Source organism: Chiloscyllium plagiosum, unplaced genomic scaffold (genome assembly GCF_037043375.1).
Source record: "Chiloscyllium plagiosum isolate Xiang-an unplaced genomic scaffold, Cpla_swu_hap1 HiC_scaffold_5, whole genome shotgun sequence".
Lineage (NCBI taxonomy): Eukaryota > Metazoa > Chordata > Chondrichthyes > Orectolobiformes > Hemiscylliidae > Chiloscyllium > Chiloscyllium plagiosum.
Genome location: NW_028270143.1, coordinates 130,048,476 through 130,062,998, shown reverse-complemented (window position 1 = coordinate 130,062,998; position 14,523 = coordinate 130,048,476). Strand labels below are relative to the sequence as shown.

Below are 14,523 nucleotides of genomic sequence, written 5' to 3'. Positions count from 1 at the left end.
TAACTACAAAGACATGAGGGAGCAGCTGGCTACAGGAGCCCAGCAGGGAAGACAGTGGAGCAGCAATGGCAGACATTTATGCCAAGGAACAAGCAACACACTAAGGAGAGGATGAGGCAACCATGCCTGACAGGGGAAGTCAGGGATAACATAAAAGCAAAAGAAAAAGCATGCATTGTGATGAAGATTAATGGGAAACCAGAGGATTGAGAAGCCTTTACAAACCATTAGAGATCTTCTAAAATAACAGTGGGAAGGAGGAATAAAATATGAGGGTAAATTAGCTAGCAATGTAAAAGAAGATTGCAGGAGTTATTTTAGATATTTAAAAGATCAGAACCAGATAAAAGTAGGCATTGGGGCCACTGGAAAATGAACTGGACAAGTAGTAATGGGGAACAAAGAAACTGGTGAGGAACTAAATAGGTACTTCTCATCAGTAGATAGTGCAATACACCAGTAGCATACCAGAACTTCAAGAGAGTCGAGGTCAGAGTTGAATTTAGTGGCTATCACTAAGGAGAAAATGCTGAGCAAGTTGAAAGATCTGAAGGTGGATAAATCACCCTGACTGGATGGACTACACCCAGAGTTCTGAAGAAGTTAGTTGTGGAGGTATTGGTGGTGATCTTTCAAGAATCATTGGAGGCATGGAGGGTCCAAGAGGACTGGAAAATGACTAAAGCAACACCCTTGTTTCAGAAGCGGGGAAAGCAGAAGACAGGAAATCATAGGCCAGTTAGCCTGAACTCAGTTATTCGGAAGATCTTGGAGTGCATATTAAGAATGAGACACAGAAGACTTGGAAGTGCATGGTTAGAAAATGGCTGAGTCAGTATGGCTTGATCAAAAGGAGGTCATTACTGACACATCTGTCAGATTTCTTTGAGGAAGTAATGAGCAAGTTGGGCAGTGGTTGTGATATATTTGGATTTCCAGAAGGCCTTTGACAAATGCCACACCGGTGGCTGTTAAATAAGACATGAGCTAATGATGTAAGGAGTAAGGTGCTGGCATGGATGGAGGATTGGCTGATTGGCTGAAGGCAGACAATGGTGATAAAACGGTCTTTTCAAGATGGCAGCCAGTGACTAATAGAGTTCTGCAGGGGCCAGTGTTGGAACCACAACCATTCACATTATGTATTAACAATGTGGACGAAGGAACTGAGGGCATCATTGCTAAATTTGCAAGTGACCTGAAAGCAATCTCTTTACCCATGTTCTATTCCAGAAAGGTAAAGGTTAGAACTGAAGCCAATTATGACAGACTTATGTAGTTGCGTATAGTATTTATACATTGCAAGTACATATCTCCTAACTCAACAACCATTATTTTGGTCAGTGTCTAGTTATTTATAATCAACCTGCTCAGACACACCTCCAGGGAAGGTAGGACTTTTTTCTGACTCAGAGGTAGAGACTCTTCTGGGTCAGTGTATATTTATTGGTGCTCAATTGCCTGAATCTTTCTAGTCAGAAAATGTGAGAAGACAATATGCCAAATGATACAATTTAAAAAAGGACTCAAATGGAAAGTCATGTGGATATTTGAGCACAAAATTTGAAGGTGACAGGAAAGGTTAAAACAAAGCATTTAATAAAACAAATAGGATCCGAGGTTTTATAAATAAAGACAGAAAGTTCAAATGCCAGAAAGGTGATACTAAACCTATATAATACCACTTAATCAGCCTCAGATGGAATACTGCACTCAATTCAGCATTAAGAACAGTAGCACAAACTCAGTGATACAGTTTTCTATGGTTTCATTACAGAAAAGGAGAGAATATTTTGATAGATCATATTATGTTTTTTACCCTCTTCCTACTTGCAAATACCTCCCCAAGACTGTCATCTTTTCCCTTACCTTGTGTAGTAAGCTGTGGCAGTGCTGTTGTTGGGGTACTATATGGCCAGACACAGGCATCTGATACTGCATCATAAACCAAACCAGTCTGGCAAGCCCCGTGGTAAGTTATTCCTCCAACACATTGGTAGTACATATTGGGATTAATAGGATCAACATAGTTTCCATCTGCTTTATCTCTGCAGAATGTCATATTAAAAACGTCTGCAAAAAAAGCACAATATTAAAAAAAATTCAATGGGTCAAGTTCTGACACTTGCATTTCAAAGTAAGAGTGGGAAAATAAATTGTAGGTCATTCAGCCACTTGAGCCTGTTCCACCATTGTATTAAATCATGACTGATTTGTATCTCAAATCAATCGTTCTGCCTTTCATCCATATTCCTCAATACCCTTATCAAAAAATGATTTATTAATCACACTTGCAAAGGCTCCAACTCACCTTGGTAACCACAACCTTTTTGAGAGAGTTCCAAATTTTCGTTACATTACCTGTGAAATTTTGTTCTCTGATATCCTTATTTCTCCAAGAGTAAATACTTTGTTAGAATCAGTCAAAATATATTCCCATTTTTCCTCCACAGGCTGGTTCCAAACCAAATTCTCTTATAGATTCCTAATTATTTGGCAACTTTCTGTTTCTTAAATATCTGACTAGTATGTGACCAGCTGATGTTTTCTTCCATAAGCACTTCACTTTGAATCTCTACTTTATATCCTCAATTCCACATTGAATTCAGTTATCTGATTCTCTGATACATTTATCATAGATATCACAGACAGGATTATTATCAATTTACAGAAGGGATGGCAATGAGAGATCCAGAGGCCAACAACAGGAGGATCTCACTTGAAGGAGTGCATACTTTTAATTCCTTCACTATTGCTGGGACAGTATGCAGGAAGTCCCTTCCTAACATTACTGTGTGGGTGTACCGACACACTAATGAATGCAGGTGTTCAAGAAGATAGCTCACCACCAACTTCTTCAAGCCAATTAGAGATGGACAATAGTTTTTGATCTAGCAAGCAAAGCTCATATTCCTTAACCAAAGAAAAATCTAGTTGAAATTAAGATCTCAATTAAGCTTAATATAGAAACAAACAATTCCAACCAACTAATCTGGTCCAGTACTTACACACCATGTTTCCCCCTCCTGCATCTCCACTCCCCATGTGAGGAAATATTTTGGCAGATTAGTCATTCTCCTGGTATTGACACTGCAGTCCTGTTTACATCTCTTGTTTATATCTCCTGTTTATATAATTTGAATTATTTGCTCATTCAAGTTCATAATGTACAAAACAATTGTGTTTAGGACTCAGACCTTATTCAGGAGAGCTAATTCAGACAGCAGCATTAATTAGTTCACTGATGTTCAAGTAGTTCAAAGTTCTATGAAGTCCCGTTTAACATTTTTACCCATTATTGTCATGTTTCAAATGAGTGCACAGATTTACAGGTTGTTCTGCTATAACCCACGTTTTATCAGCACGAATTGGCTATAATGCTATTGACGAAATGTGGACTTTGCTTGGATAATGCAAACCTTCTACTGAATGGGTATAGCAATTTTCTATTAGCAATCTTCTACAGTGTGATTTTCTATAGTGGTTTTCCATAGTGCGATTTTCTATAGCATGAGGTTGCAGAAGAACACAACTATTGCATTATAGCAGAATAACCTGTAGAACATAGAACAGTACAGCACGGTAATGGACCCTTCATTCCATGATGTTGGGCTGAACATAACACCAAATTAAACTAATCCCTTCTGCCTGCCCTTGGTCCATATCCCCCCATTTCTTGCATACTCATGTGCTTATCTGAAAGTACCTTAAACACCCCCATCGCATCTGCCTCCACCACCACCCTGGTGTTCCAGACTCCTATCACTCTTTTTGTAAAAAAACCTGCCCCTCACCTCTCCTTTGAACTTTCCCGCTCTCACCTTAAATGCATGCCCCTGGTAATAGGCATTTCAACTCTAGGATATAATTCCATGCTGTAGTGCTTTCTCTAGGGTGCAACCTGAGGGTGAGCTTCTTGGTTCTGAGGTAGCTTCCATTTTGTGATAGGCCTGTAAAGGTTCTTGCTCTGGGTTGTAATTTTGCTACAGCTGCCTGAGCAGATTGACACTCTCTCTCTAGTACCTTTAATGGATAACTGAGGGACTTGATACAGGGCCTGGCTCAAACAACTATCTTGATTTCAGCCACAACACTAGTTCAAAGGCTCAGGAACCAGGTGCCACTGATCAGTTCAAAGAGTTGATTTGAAACTTGCCTCTAATTTCTGAGCCCGAGTAGTAGTTCTTGGAAACTAGTCCCAAGTGTCTGGAAATCAGAAAAAAAAATGTTCTCTCCAGTCAATCCACCCAGACTACCAAGAGTAGCACTCTGTCCTTCCAAGTAAAGATGTCACACAACACCAGGTTATAGTGCAACAGGTTTATTTGAAATCATAAGCTTTTGGAGCGCTGCTCCTCCATCAGGTGAAGTGACTTTGAAAGCTTGTGATTTCACATGCTGTAATCCTGTTGGATTATAACCCAGTGTCATGTGACTTCTGACTTTGTCCACCCCAGTCCAACACCGGCACCTCTACATCATGGCTTCCAAGCAAAGGCATCTAACACCCCTAGACACTCTTGGTAGAAGGAGTTGAAGAAAGTCATAAACTTCAACAGACATCTGTTGATATCTTCACTATATTCAGATATTGCTCCATTGTGACCTTTATCATCTGCTGCAATCCTTGAAGAACCACATATCTGAAGTGTTAATCAAACCACCTTTATTTCACCAAGGACCATAATATATGAGTGTGCTGACCCTTCATTCTTATGTTGCTAAGCAACGGCAAAATGCTTTTCAAACTCCTCTCTCCTTTATCTCTTTCCTGCTTGTGACTCATCCAGTGTAAATTCCTCAAGCCCTCTCTACCATTTTTCCTGAGTGCATGTATCTGAATTGGTGAGGTTGAAAATAATGGCAAGTGATTTAGGGTGGAGAATAGTCGTTCAAAATGCTCCTCCTCCTATTCTTTCTGTTTTTCCTCCTTCTTCTTTGTTTACCATGCTGTAATTAATCTGCAGAAGAAGAAGAAAGGTTAGGTTGTCAAAGGTCACCGAGAAAATGTGACATAATTAATCTTTTGGGTTGTATTACTAGTTGTTATACTGTGCTTTTGGACTAGTAAACAAAAGAACATTCAAATTAGAAGTATGAAAGTGTGATGCTGGAAAAGCATAGCCAGTTATGCAGCATCCAAGGAGCAGAACAGTCAATGTTTCGAGCATAAGCTGTACATCAGGAATCAGAGCTTATGCTCGAAATGTTGACTCTCCTGCTCCTTGGATACTGCCTGACCTGCTGTGCTTTTCCAGCACCACACTTTTTGACTCTGATCTCCAGCATTTGCAGTCCTCACTTTCTCTCAAATTAGAAGTACAGGTGTCCCCCCCCATATCTGTGGGTGATATGTTCCAAGACCTACCGCTGATGCCTGAAACTGCAAATAGTAGCGAACCTTTTCATTTAACTGGGAATCTTATCTCTCCAACAGCCCCTGAATTTTTTTCTGGAATGTACCATGTAATATTTTCAGGCCGCAGTATACTGCAGATAACTGAAACCGCAGAAACTGAATCCGTGGATACGGGGGTTCTACTGTACGCCATTCAGGCCATAAAATCTCTTCAACCATTTGATAAGATCATGGCTAATCTAATTGGAACCATTATTACTTTCCTGTCTACCTGTCTTGAATCTCATTGGCTTGCAGATGTTTGCAGCATGGAAGGAGGCAATTCAGCACACTTTGTCCAGGTTGGTCAAAGATCTGGCTACATTAATTCCATTTTCCAGCTTTTAGCCAATGACCCTGTCAATGAACATAATTATCTAAATACTGCTTAAGCGTTGCAAGAATTTCTGACTGAAGCACCCTTTCAGGCAATGAATTCCAGACTCACAGTAGTCTCTGAGTGAAAAACATTCTCAGCAACACTTTTATTAGCCTTCTATCTTTTACCTTAATTCTAGTTCCCTGGTTACTGATCCCTCTACTAATGGATATGTGCCTTCCTGTCCATACCATTTACACCCTTCATAATCGTATGCACTTCTGTCAAGTTCTCATTCAATTTTGATGAGATGCCAGTCAAATATTAACCTGCCTCTACCTTAAAAAGCTTCACTGCTGTCTGTGGACTAAATTTTCACAAACTAATGACGATCAGAAAGCAAAAATATCCCCTTGCCTCTGTCTTAAATGAAATTCCCCTTATTTTAAATTGTATCCCCTCACTCTAGCCTCTCCTACAATCATTTATCCTGTCAAGTCCCCTTAGCATTTTATGTGTTTCAATAAGATCTCCTTGCATTCTTCTAATTCCAATGGATATAGGCCTGACCTGGTCAATCTTTCCTTGGAAGCTAGCCCATTCATCTCAGGAATCAGTTGAGTGATCCTCTTCTGAACTGCAGTTAATTTCAATATATTCCTTCTTTAAATCAGGAGAACAAAACTGCATTTATTACTTGTGCATTGTATTAACTGTATCAAAGCTTTCTGCTTTTACATTCTATTCCTCTTGCAATAAACAATAGCATTCTGTTAGCATTCATAACTATGATCCATGACCAAGCATCCAAATCCTTCTGGTATTGAAAGCTCAAATTCAGGGTACTTCTCTATTAATGCACAATCAAATTGGAGATTTACCCTTTCCTTGGCTTCCCTCTGATAGCACTGTATGCCACATTCTCCCATAAAGGAATTATACATGTTAACAGAAGTTTGGCTGCTCTCGTTTATGTTGCAACTCATTCATACAGTAGTTAAAAATCACATGACACTAGGTTACAGTCCAACAGGTTTATTAGGAAGCACTAGCTTTCGAAGCGCTGCTTCTTCATCAAGTGGTTGTGCTGCTCCGCAAACACCTGATGAAGAAGCAGCACTTCGAAAGCTAGTGCTTCCTAATAAACCTGTTGGACTATAACTTGATGTTGTGTGATTTTTAACTTGGTCCACCCCAGTCCAACACCAGCACCCCCAAATCATTCATACAGTAAGAGGTGAAAGGAAACCCATTGTATCAAAATGAATCAGAGAAATGGAAATTCTATAGCATCACCTTCCTTTTGATCAATTCATCTTGAATATGGCAAAGTCCAAACCACTATCACCCACATATAACTGTCACCTCTCCCTCAGTTTGAGACTTGAGTTGTGGGAAACATCAGTAGTAAAAGGTAACTTAGAAACTGTGATTTTCAAAGGTCTGTACCAACAGGGAGTTTTTCTTGCCTCATGCACACTAATTATCAGAGATGTCACGTACCTTAGGTTAGGACATGGCATAGCTCTGTTCGCCATTAGGGATAGGAGAGCTTTCAATTCAGACAGTTAAAGGGATCCCAATACAGTAGGACACCAACCTTGTACCTACTTAAAAGGTTTTTACGGCCTGTGTGGTTGATGATGACGTGGATGAGCAATCAGATCATGGCACCAGCTATGGGAAACTATTCAAGTGTGGAGAATGTAAAGGAATGTGGCAGAGGTAGGGGGTCAATACAATTAATGGGTTAGGTAGTGTTCTGCACCATCCACAATCATAACTAAAATGATTGTATTGCATGTCTGATCCCAAGGTAAAAGACATCTTGGGGACATAGGTTTAAGGTAAAAGGGGATAAGTTTAAAGGAGACTTGAAAGGCAAGTTTTTTTACACAGAGGGCGGTAAGTGCATGGAATATGCTATCAGAGGAGGTGGTAGAGACAAAAAGACTACAGATGCTGGAATCCAAAGTAGAAAGCAGGAGCTTGGAAGAACATAGCAAACTAGACAGAATCAGGAGGTGGCTTGGCGGCATGGTGGCTCAGGGGTTAGCACTGCTGCATCACAGCACCTGGGTCCCAGGTTTGATCCCAGCCTCAGGTGATTGTCTGTGTTGAGTTTGCACATTCTCCCCGTGTCCACGTGGGTTTTTCTCCGGGTGCTCCGGTTTCCTCCCACAGTCCAAAGATGTGTAGGTAAGGTGAATTGGCCATGCTAAATTGCCCATAGTGTTAGCTGCATTAGTCAGAGGGAATTGGGACTGGGTGGGTTACTCTTTGGAGGGTCAGTGTGGACTTGTTGGGCCAAAGGGCCTGTTTCCATGCTGTAGGGAATTTAATCTAAAAGGAGGTGGAGAAGTCAACCTTTCGAATTGAACCCTTCTTTAGGAAATAACCTTCTGCACAAGGTGGTAGAGGCAGATGTTTAAGAGGCATCTGGACAGATACATGAATAGACATGGAATAGAGAAATACAGACAACATGGAAGTAAAAGGTTTTTTAGTTTAGAAAGGAGTCATGTGTCAACACAGGCTTGGTGGCCCAAAGGGCCAATTGCTATGCTGTTCTTTGTTCTAAAGGCTATTAGTAAACCAGATGAGCTTTTCCAGTAATCAACAATGGTTTTATGGTTGTCATTAGACTCATAATTTCAGATACTTACTGAATTCAAATTCCACCATCTGTCATGGCAGCATGCAAATCCATTACCACGATCTTTGGATTAATAGTCTAACAATAATATCATTAGGCCATCACTTGTAGTGACACTGTGGAACTGAGCTGTGGACGCAGTGTGTGCCCCAATGTTATATATGTGATAAAACAGCTTGGCTCAGGTTGTGACAAGTTCTGAGCACATCTTAAGTACTGTGGCTGGAACTTTGTCAGTATTCCTCCCAGTATCCAGTGTACTTTTTGATATCACATGAAGCAAGTTGGTTGAAGACTTGCATCTGAGATAGAACATAGAACATTACTGCGCAGTACAGGCCCTTGTTGTTGCACTGCCCTGTGAAACCAATCTGAAGCCCATCTAAACTACACTATTCCATTCTTGTCCTTTTGCCTATCTAATGACCATTTAAATGCTTGTAAAGTTGGTGAGTACAAGTGTTGCAGACAGTGCATTCCATGCCCCTACTACTCTCTGTAACGGTATTGGGGAGGTCCGGAGGAGACTGAAATGGATCATCCACTTCTGGTTGAAGGCTTTTGCAAAATGCTTCAGCTTTATCTTTGGCACTGATGTGTGACCTCCCCCCAAACCCCCCACCCGCTGAAGGACTGTAGAATTGCTGTAATACATGCATTAATATCTAAAATATTAACCGCTGTCATCATTTTTAATGAAGTTATTCAGTTCTATCACAGCTAACTCATCCCTCATACCATCACAGTTTTGTTTGTTTAAATTTAGGATCCAAGCTTTGTATTTCACTTTCTATCCAAATGAAGAATTCTGTTATGGTCATTTTTTCCCTAAAGGGCTTCTCACAACAAGATTATTAATCAACCCCTTCAGAACTGAAGAAGAGTCATACCAGACTCTCTCACCACAGATGCTGCCAGACCTGCTGAGTTTCTCCAGCATTGTCTGCATTTATTTCAGATTTCCAGCATCTGCATGTCTTTACACAAAAATCAGCTATGATTACTGTAGTGCCCTTGTTGAATGCATCTCTAATTTCCTGCTTAATGCTATTCCCTACCTCACCAGTACCATTTGGAAGCCCCGAGACAATGTTTTCTGCCCTTGTTACTTCTTAGCTCCACCAGACTGATTTTATATCTTGATTTCCAGTACTAGCATCTTCTCTGACTATTACACTGATTTCATATTTCATTATCACTGCTACCCACCTCCTTTTTTTGTTTTTTCTGTCCTTGAATAACTATTGAGTCCCCAGCCTTGGTTACCCTGCAACCATGTGGAAATAATTGCATTTACAGCTTTGCCCTGTACAATAATTTCTGCTGTTAATCAGTGTACCTCATGGCCATGCATTCAGATATATTGCCTTTAGTCTTGCCCTTTTGACATTTTTTACACACATTTTGAACTCATTTCCTCTACCGTCCATTTTGCTTTCTACTTATCTATCCTTTCTTTCCATTCTTGATTCCCTCATCCTTGTCTCCCTGCTGAGGTACCTGTACCCCTGCCACTCTAATTTAACACCCCCCTCCCCATGCATAATGATCACCCAATGATCAGGGTCCCGCAGTGGTACAAGCCATCCATCAGCTTGTATAGGTCTTATCATCCCCAGAATCAGTCGATGTCTCAAGAATCTAAATCATTCCCTCCTACACCATCTGTCCTGCCGCACATTCATATCGTCTGTATACTATTCCCAATCTCCCTAGCACGTGGCATTGGTGGTAATCCTGAAATTACTATCTTTGAAGTCCCGCTGTTTAATTTGTTTTCTAGCTCCCTATATTCTGCTTGCAGGGCCGCAGCCTGCTTTTTATCTGTTATATTAGTATTGACCTTTGCCTGCTCTCCCTTCTCCCTTCAGCCACTCAGTGACATCCTTTACCTTGGCAACAGGAAGGTAACACATTATCTGTTCTCATGTCTGTGGCAGCAGAAACATCCATCTGTTCCCTTGATAATATAATCCACTGTCATTCTTGTCCTTGCACTTCCTTTCTTCCCCTACCATGTGCAGCTGAGATTCTCCTGATGCCATGGACTTAGCTCCCACTGCATTCCCCGGAGAAACCATTCCCCCTTTATTCAAAAAGAGAATGTATGATAGAGAGTTGGCTCAGGAGACTCTTGTCTGATGCTTTTACTCTGTCTGGTGGTCACCTATGCTCTTTCTGCCTGTACCTTCTTTATCTACAATATGACCGCATCATTATAAGTGCTGTATCTCCACCTAATGTTTACTCATTAATCCCTCCTCCACACTATCTTCTGCATAAAAAGCAACATCTCCCAGATACCATCAGGTCTGAAGAAGGATCACTGGACCCGAAACATTAATTCTGATTTCTCTCCACAGGCGCTGAGATTTTCCAAAAAATTCTGTTTATATTTCTGATTTTCAGCATCTGCAATTCTTTGGCTTTTCTCTGTAAAGCAACAAGATGGGGAACCAAGTATATATAAGAGTCAGGATGTCAAGTTGCAGTTTTATAAAATTTTGGTTAGGTCGCACTTAGAGTATTACGTTTAATTCTGGTTGCCACATTACAGGAAGAATGTAAAGGCTTTGGTGAGGATGCAGAAGAGGTTTACCAGAATGCTGCCTAGATTAGAGGGTGTGAGCTCTAAGGAGAGGCTGGAGTGGTAGAGGCTGAGGGGAGGCTTGATCGAAGTCTGTAAAATTATGACATGCACAGATAGAGTTGGCAGGCAGCATCTTTTTTCCAGAGTTGAAATGTTTAATACTAGACGGCATGCATTTAACGTGAGGAGGGGAAAGTTCAAAGAAGATATGAGGGACAAGTTTTTTACACAGAGAGTGGTAGGAGTCTGGAACCCGCTGCCAGAGTGGTGTAGAGGCAGATATAATAGGGGTGTTTAATAGGGGACTTTTAGATTAGCACATGAATGTACAAGGAATAGAGGGATATGGACCAAGGACAGGCAGAAGAGATTAGTTTAATTTGGCATCATGTTCGGCAAACATTGTGGGCCCAAGGACCCGAACTTGTGCTGTACAGTTCTTTGTTTTAAGTTTTAACCAAGCCAGTCAGATCTAATGAATTTAGCTCTGACTCTGACTGTTGGTCATTGAATTCTCATCCCGCCTGTTTCTCTTGAAGATTCCATCTTTCCCTGAGTCCGTACCTTGCTTATCCTCTCCTCTCATCACAACAGGCAATCAGCATTTCTAAGATATGCATGTGAGGGGAAGACCTGGAGGTATATTATAATATATTAATACGAAGTGTAGTAAGAGGTCATTTGGCTAGATCTGTGAATGATTTAACCAACTAGTTTCACTCCCTAATGAACTTCCCCACAGCTTTGCAACTTTTGTTTTAGTTTTAAGTGTACATCCAATTCCCTTTTGTTTAAAAACCAAAATTTACTTTTTAGTACGGCATTAATTTCAAGTATGGAAGTGAGGAATCCTAATATTGAAATCAATGGGATTAAGGGGCATAACTGTCTCCTGGTAAATAGCATGGATGCATTTAGAAGGAATAAGAACATGTAAAAAAATCAGCAAAGTAGCCCACCTGATTGATACTTCATCTGCCATCTTAAATATTCATGTCTTCCACCACTTTTACACTTTAGCTGCAGTATGTACCAGCTGACACACTGCAGCCACTCACTACATTTTCTCCTAGAGCCAAACCATCATAAATCTAGAAGAACAACGGTGGCTGGTGCTAGGGAACACCAGTATCTGCGCATTAAGCTCCAAGCCACACACCACCTGGACCTATATCATTACTCTTTCAATGCCTACCTACACCACACATCGCTTCCAGAGATGCAAGAAGGACAAAAGAGTAACTAGGGAGAGAATAGGGCCCCAGCAAAGCGACCTTTGTATGGAACCGCAGGAGATGAGGGAGATCCTAAATGAGTATTTTGCATCAGTGTTTACTGTGCAAAAGTACATGGAAGATATAGAATGAAGGAAATAGATGGTGGCATCTTGAAAAAAGTCCATATTAGAGAGGAGGAAGTGCTGGATGCCTTGAAACGCATAAAAGTGGGTAAATCCACAGGACCTGATCAGGTATACCCTAGAACTCTGTGGAAAGCTAGGGAAGTGATTGCTGGGCCCCTTGCTGAGATACTTGTATCATCAATAGTCACAGGTGAGGTGCCGGAAGACTGGAGGTTGGCTAACGTGGTGCCACTGTTTAAGAAAGGTAGTAAGGTCAAGCCAGGGAACTATAGACCAGTGAGCCTGATGTCGGTGGTGAGCAAGTTGTTGGAGGGATTCCTGAGGGACAGGATGTACATGTATTTGGAAAGGCAAGGACCGATTAGGGATAGTCAGCATAGCTTTGTGCATGGGAAATCATTGTCACAAACTTGATTGAGTTTTTTGAAGCAGTAACAGAGGCATAATGAGGGCAGAGCGGTGGATGTGATCTATATGAACTTCAGTAAGGCGTTCGACAGGGTTCCCCATGGAGACTGGTTAGCAAGGTTAGATTTCATGGAATACAGGGAGAACTAGCCATTTGGATACAGAATTGGCTCAAAGGTAGAAGGAGAGGGTGGTGGTGGAGGGTTGACCAGTGGAGTGCCACAAGGATCGGTGCTGGGTCCACTACTTTTCATCATTTATATAAATGATTTGGATATAAGCATAAGAGGTATAGTCAGTAAGTTTGCAGATGACACCAAAATTGGAGGTGTAGTGGACAGCGAAGAAGGTTACCCCAGATTACAACCGGATCTTGATCAGGTGGGCCAATGGGCTGAGAAGTGGCAGATGGAGTTTAATTTAGATAAATGTGAGGTGCTGCATTTTGGGAAAGCATATCTTAGCAGGACGTATACACTTAATGGTAAGGTCCTAGACAGTGTTGCTGAACAAAGAGACCTTGCAGTGCTGGTTCATAGATCTTGAAAGTGGAGTTGCAGGTCGATAGGATAGTGAAGAAGGCGTTTGGTATGCTTTCCTTTATTGATCAGAGTATTGAGTACATGTTCGTGTTGCAGCTGTACTGGACGTTGGTTAGGCCACTGTTGGAATATTGCGTGCAATTCTGGTCTCCTTCCTATCGGAAAGATGTTGTGAAACTTGAAAGAGCTCAGAAAAGAGTTACAAGAATGTTGCCAGGGTTGGAGGATTTGAGCTATAGGAAGAGGTTGAATAGGCTGGGGCTGTTTTCCCTGGAGCATCAGAGACTGAGTGGTGACATTATAGAGGTTTATAAAATCATGAGGGGCATGGATAGGGTAAATAGCCAAAGTCTCTTCCGTGGGGTGAGGGAAGTCCAGAATTAGAGGGCATAGATTTAGGGTGAGAGGGGAAAGATATAAAAGATACATCAGAGGCAACAAACCCATGCAGAGGGTGGTACATGTATGGAATGAGCTGCCAGAGGAAGTGGTGAAGGCTAGTACAATTGCAACATTTAAAAGGTATCTGGATGGGTATATGAACAGGAAGGGTTTGGAGGGATATGAGCCGGGTGCTGGCAGGTGGGACTAGATTGAGTTGGGATGTCTGGTCAGTGTGGACGAGTTGAACCGAAGAGTCTGTTTCCGTGTTGTACATCTCTATGGCTCTATGACTCTAAGGCCACTCACCACCATTTTCTCGTAGCAAATTAGCAATGGACAATAATGCCAGCAACTCTAATATTCAATAAATGTACAGAAAAAATAATTCAACATCTCTGTTTACCTTTTGGATCAATAGTTTGCCAGTCACACACCCTCAGTATTGGATTGAAAACCAGTGGGTCTGGACATGACAAGTGGAATGTTTGACCAAATGCACATTGATAGAAGCGAAACCTATCCGCTGGATCAGGAAAATATCCATTATTCTTCTTTTGGCAGAAGTCTGGATCCACAATACTGGGACCTAACAAAGAATCACAAAATCAGCCAAACACACATAGAAAACATTATAACAAACTGTATGAGTGTATGGAAATTGGTGAGAGTTGGTTAAATTTACTAAGTGGAGTGGTTTGCCAAACAATCTAATAATGAAACTTTGTATTAGAAGAATTGAATCAGATGGTGAAAGAGGTGCTAAATTAAACCAAGTGCAAATGTGGATAAGTAAATATCTAAATGAGTAGATAAAACCAAAAACACTGCGAATGCTATAAATCAGAATCAAAAACAGTTGCTGG

The 14,523-nt window shown here is 41.1% G+C and overlaps 1 protein-coding gene across 14 annotated transcripts in view; it reads right to left on the bottom strand.

Moving 5' to 3' along the window:
• Positions 1-14,523, bottom strand: part of LOC122550192 (uncharacterized) — a 51,455-nt gene that overhangs the window by 14,929 nt on the left and 22,003 nt on the right. For all 14 annotated transcript variants that reach the window (XM_043690927.2, XM_087987654.1, XM_087987653.1 and 11 more), the window contains 2 exons: positions 14,064-14,246; positions 1,870-2,073 (listed from right to left, as the gene is read on the bottom strand). In XM_043690927.2, the coding sequence (XP_043546862.2) occupies positions 1,870-2,073; positions 14,064-14,246 (387 nt within the window). The remainder of the gene's footprint in view (positions 1-1,869; positions 2,074-14,063; positions 14,247-14,523) is intronic.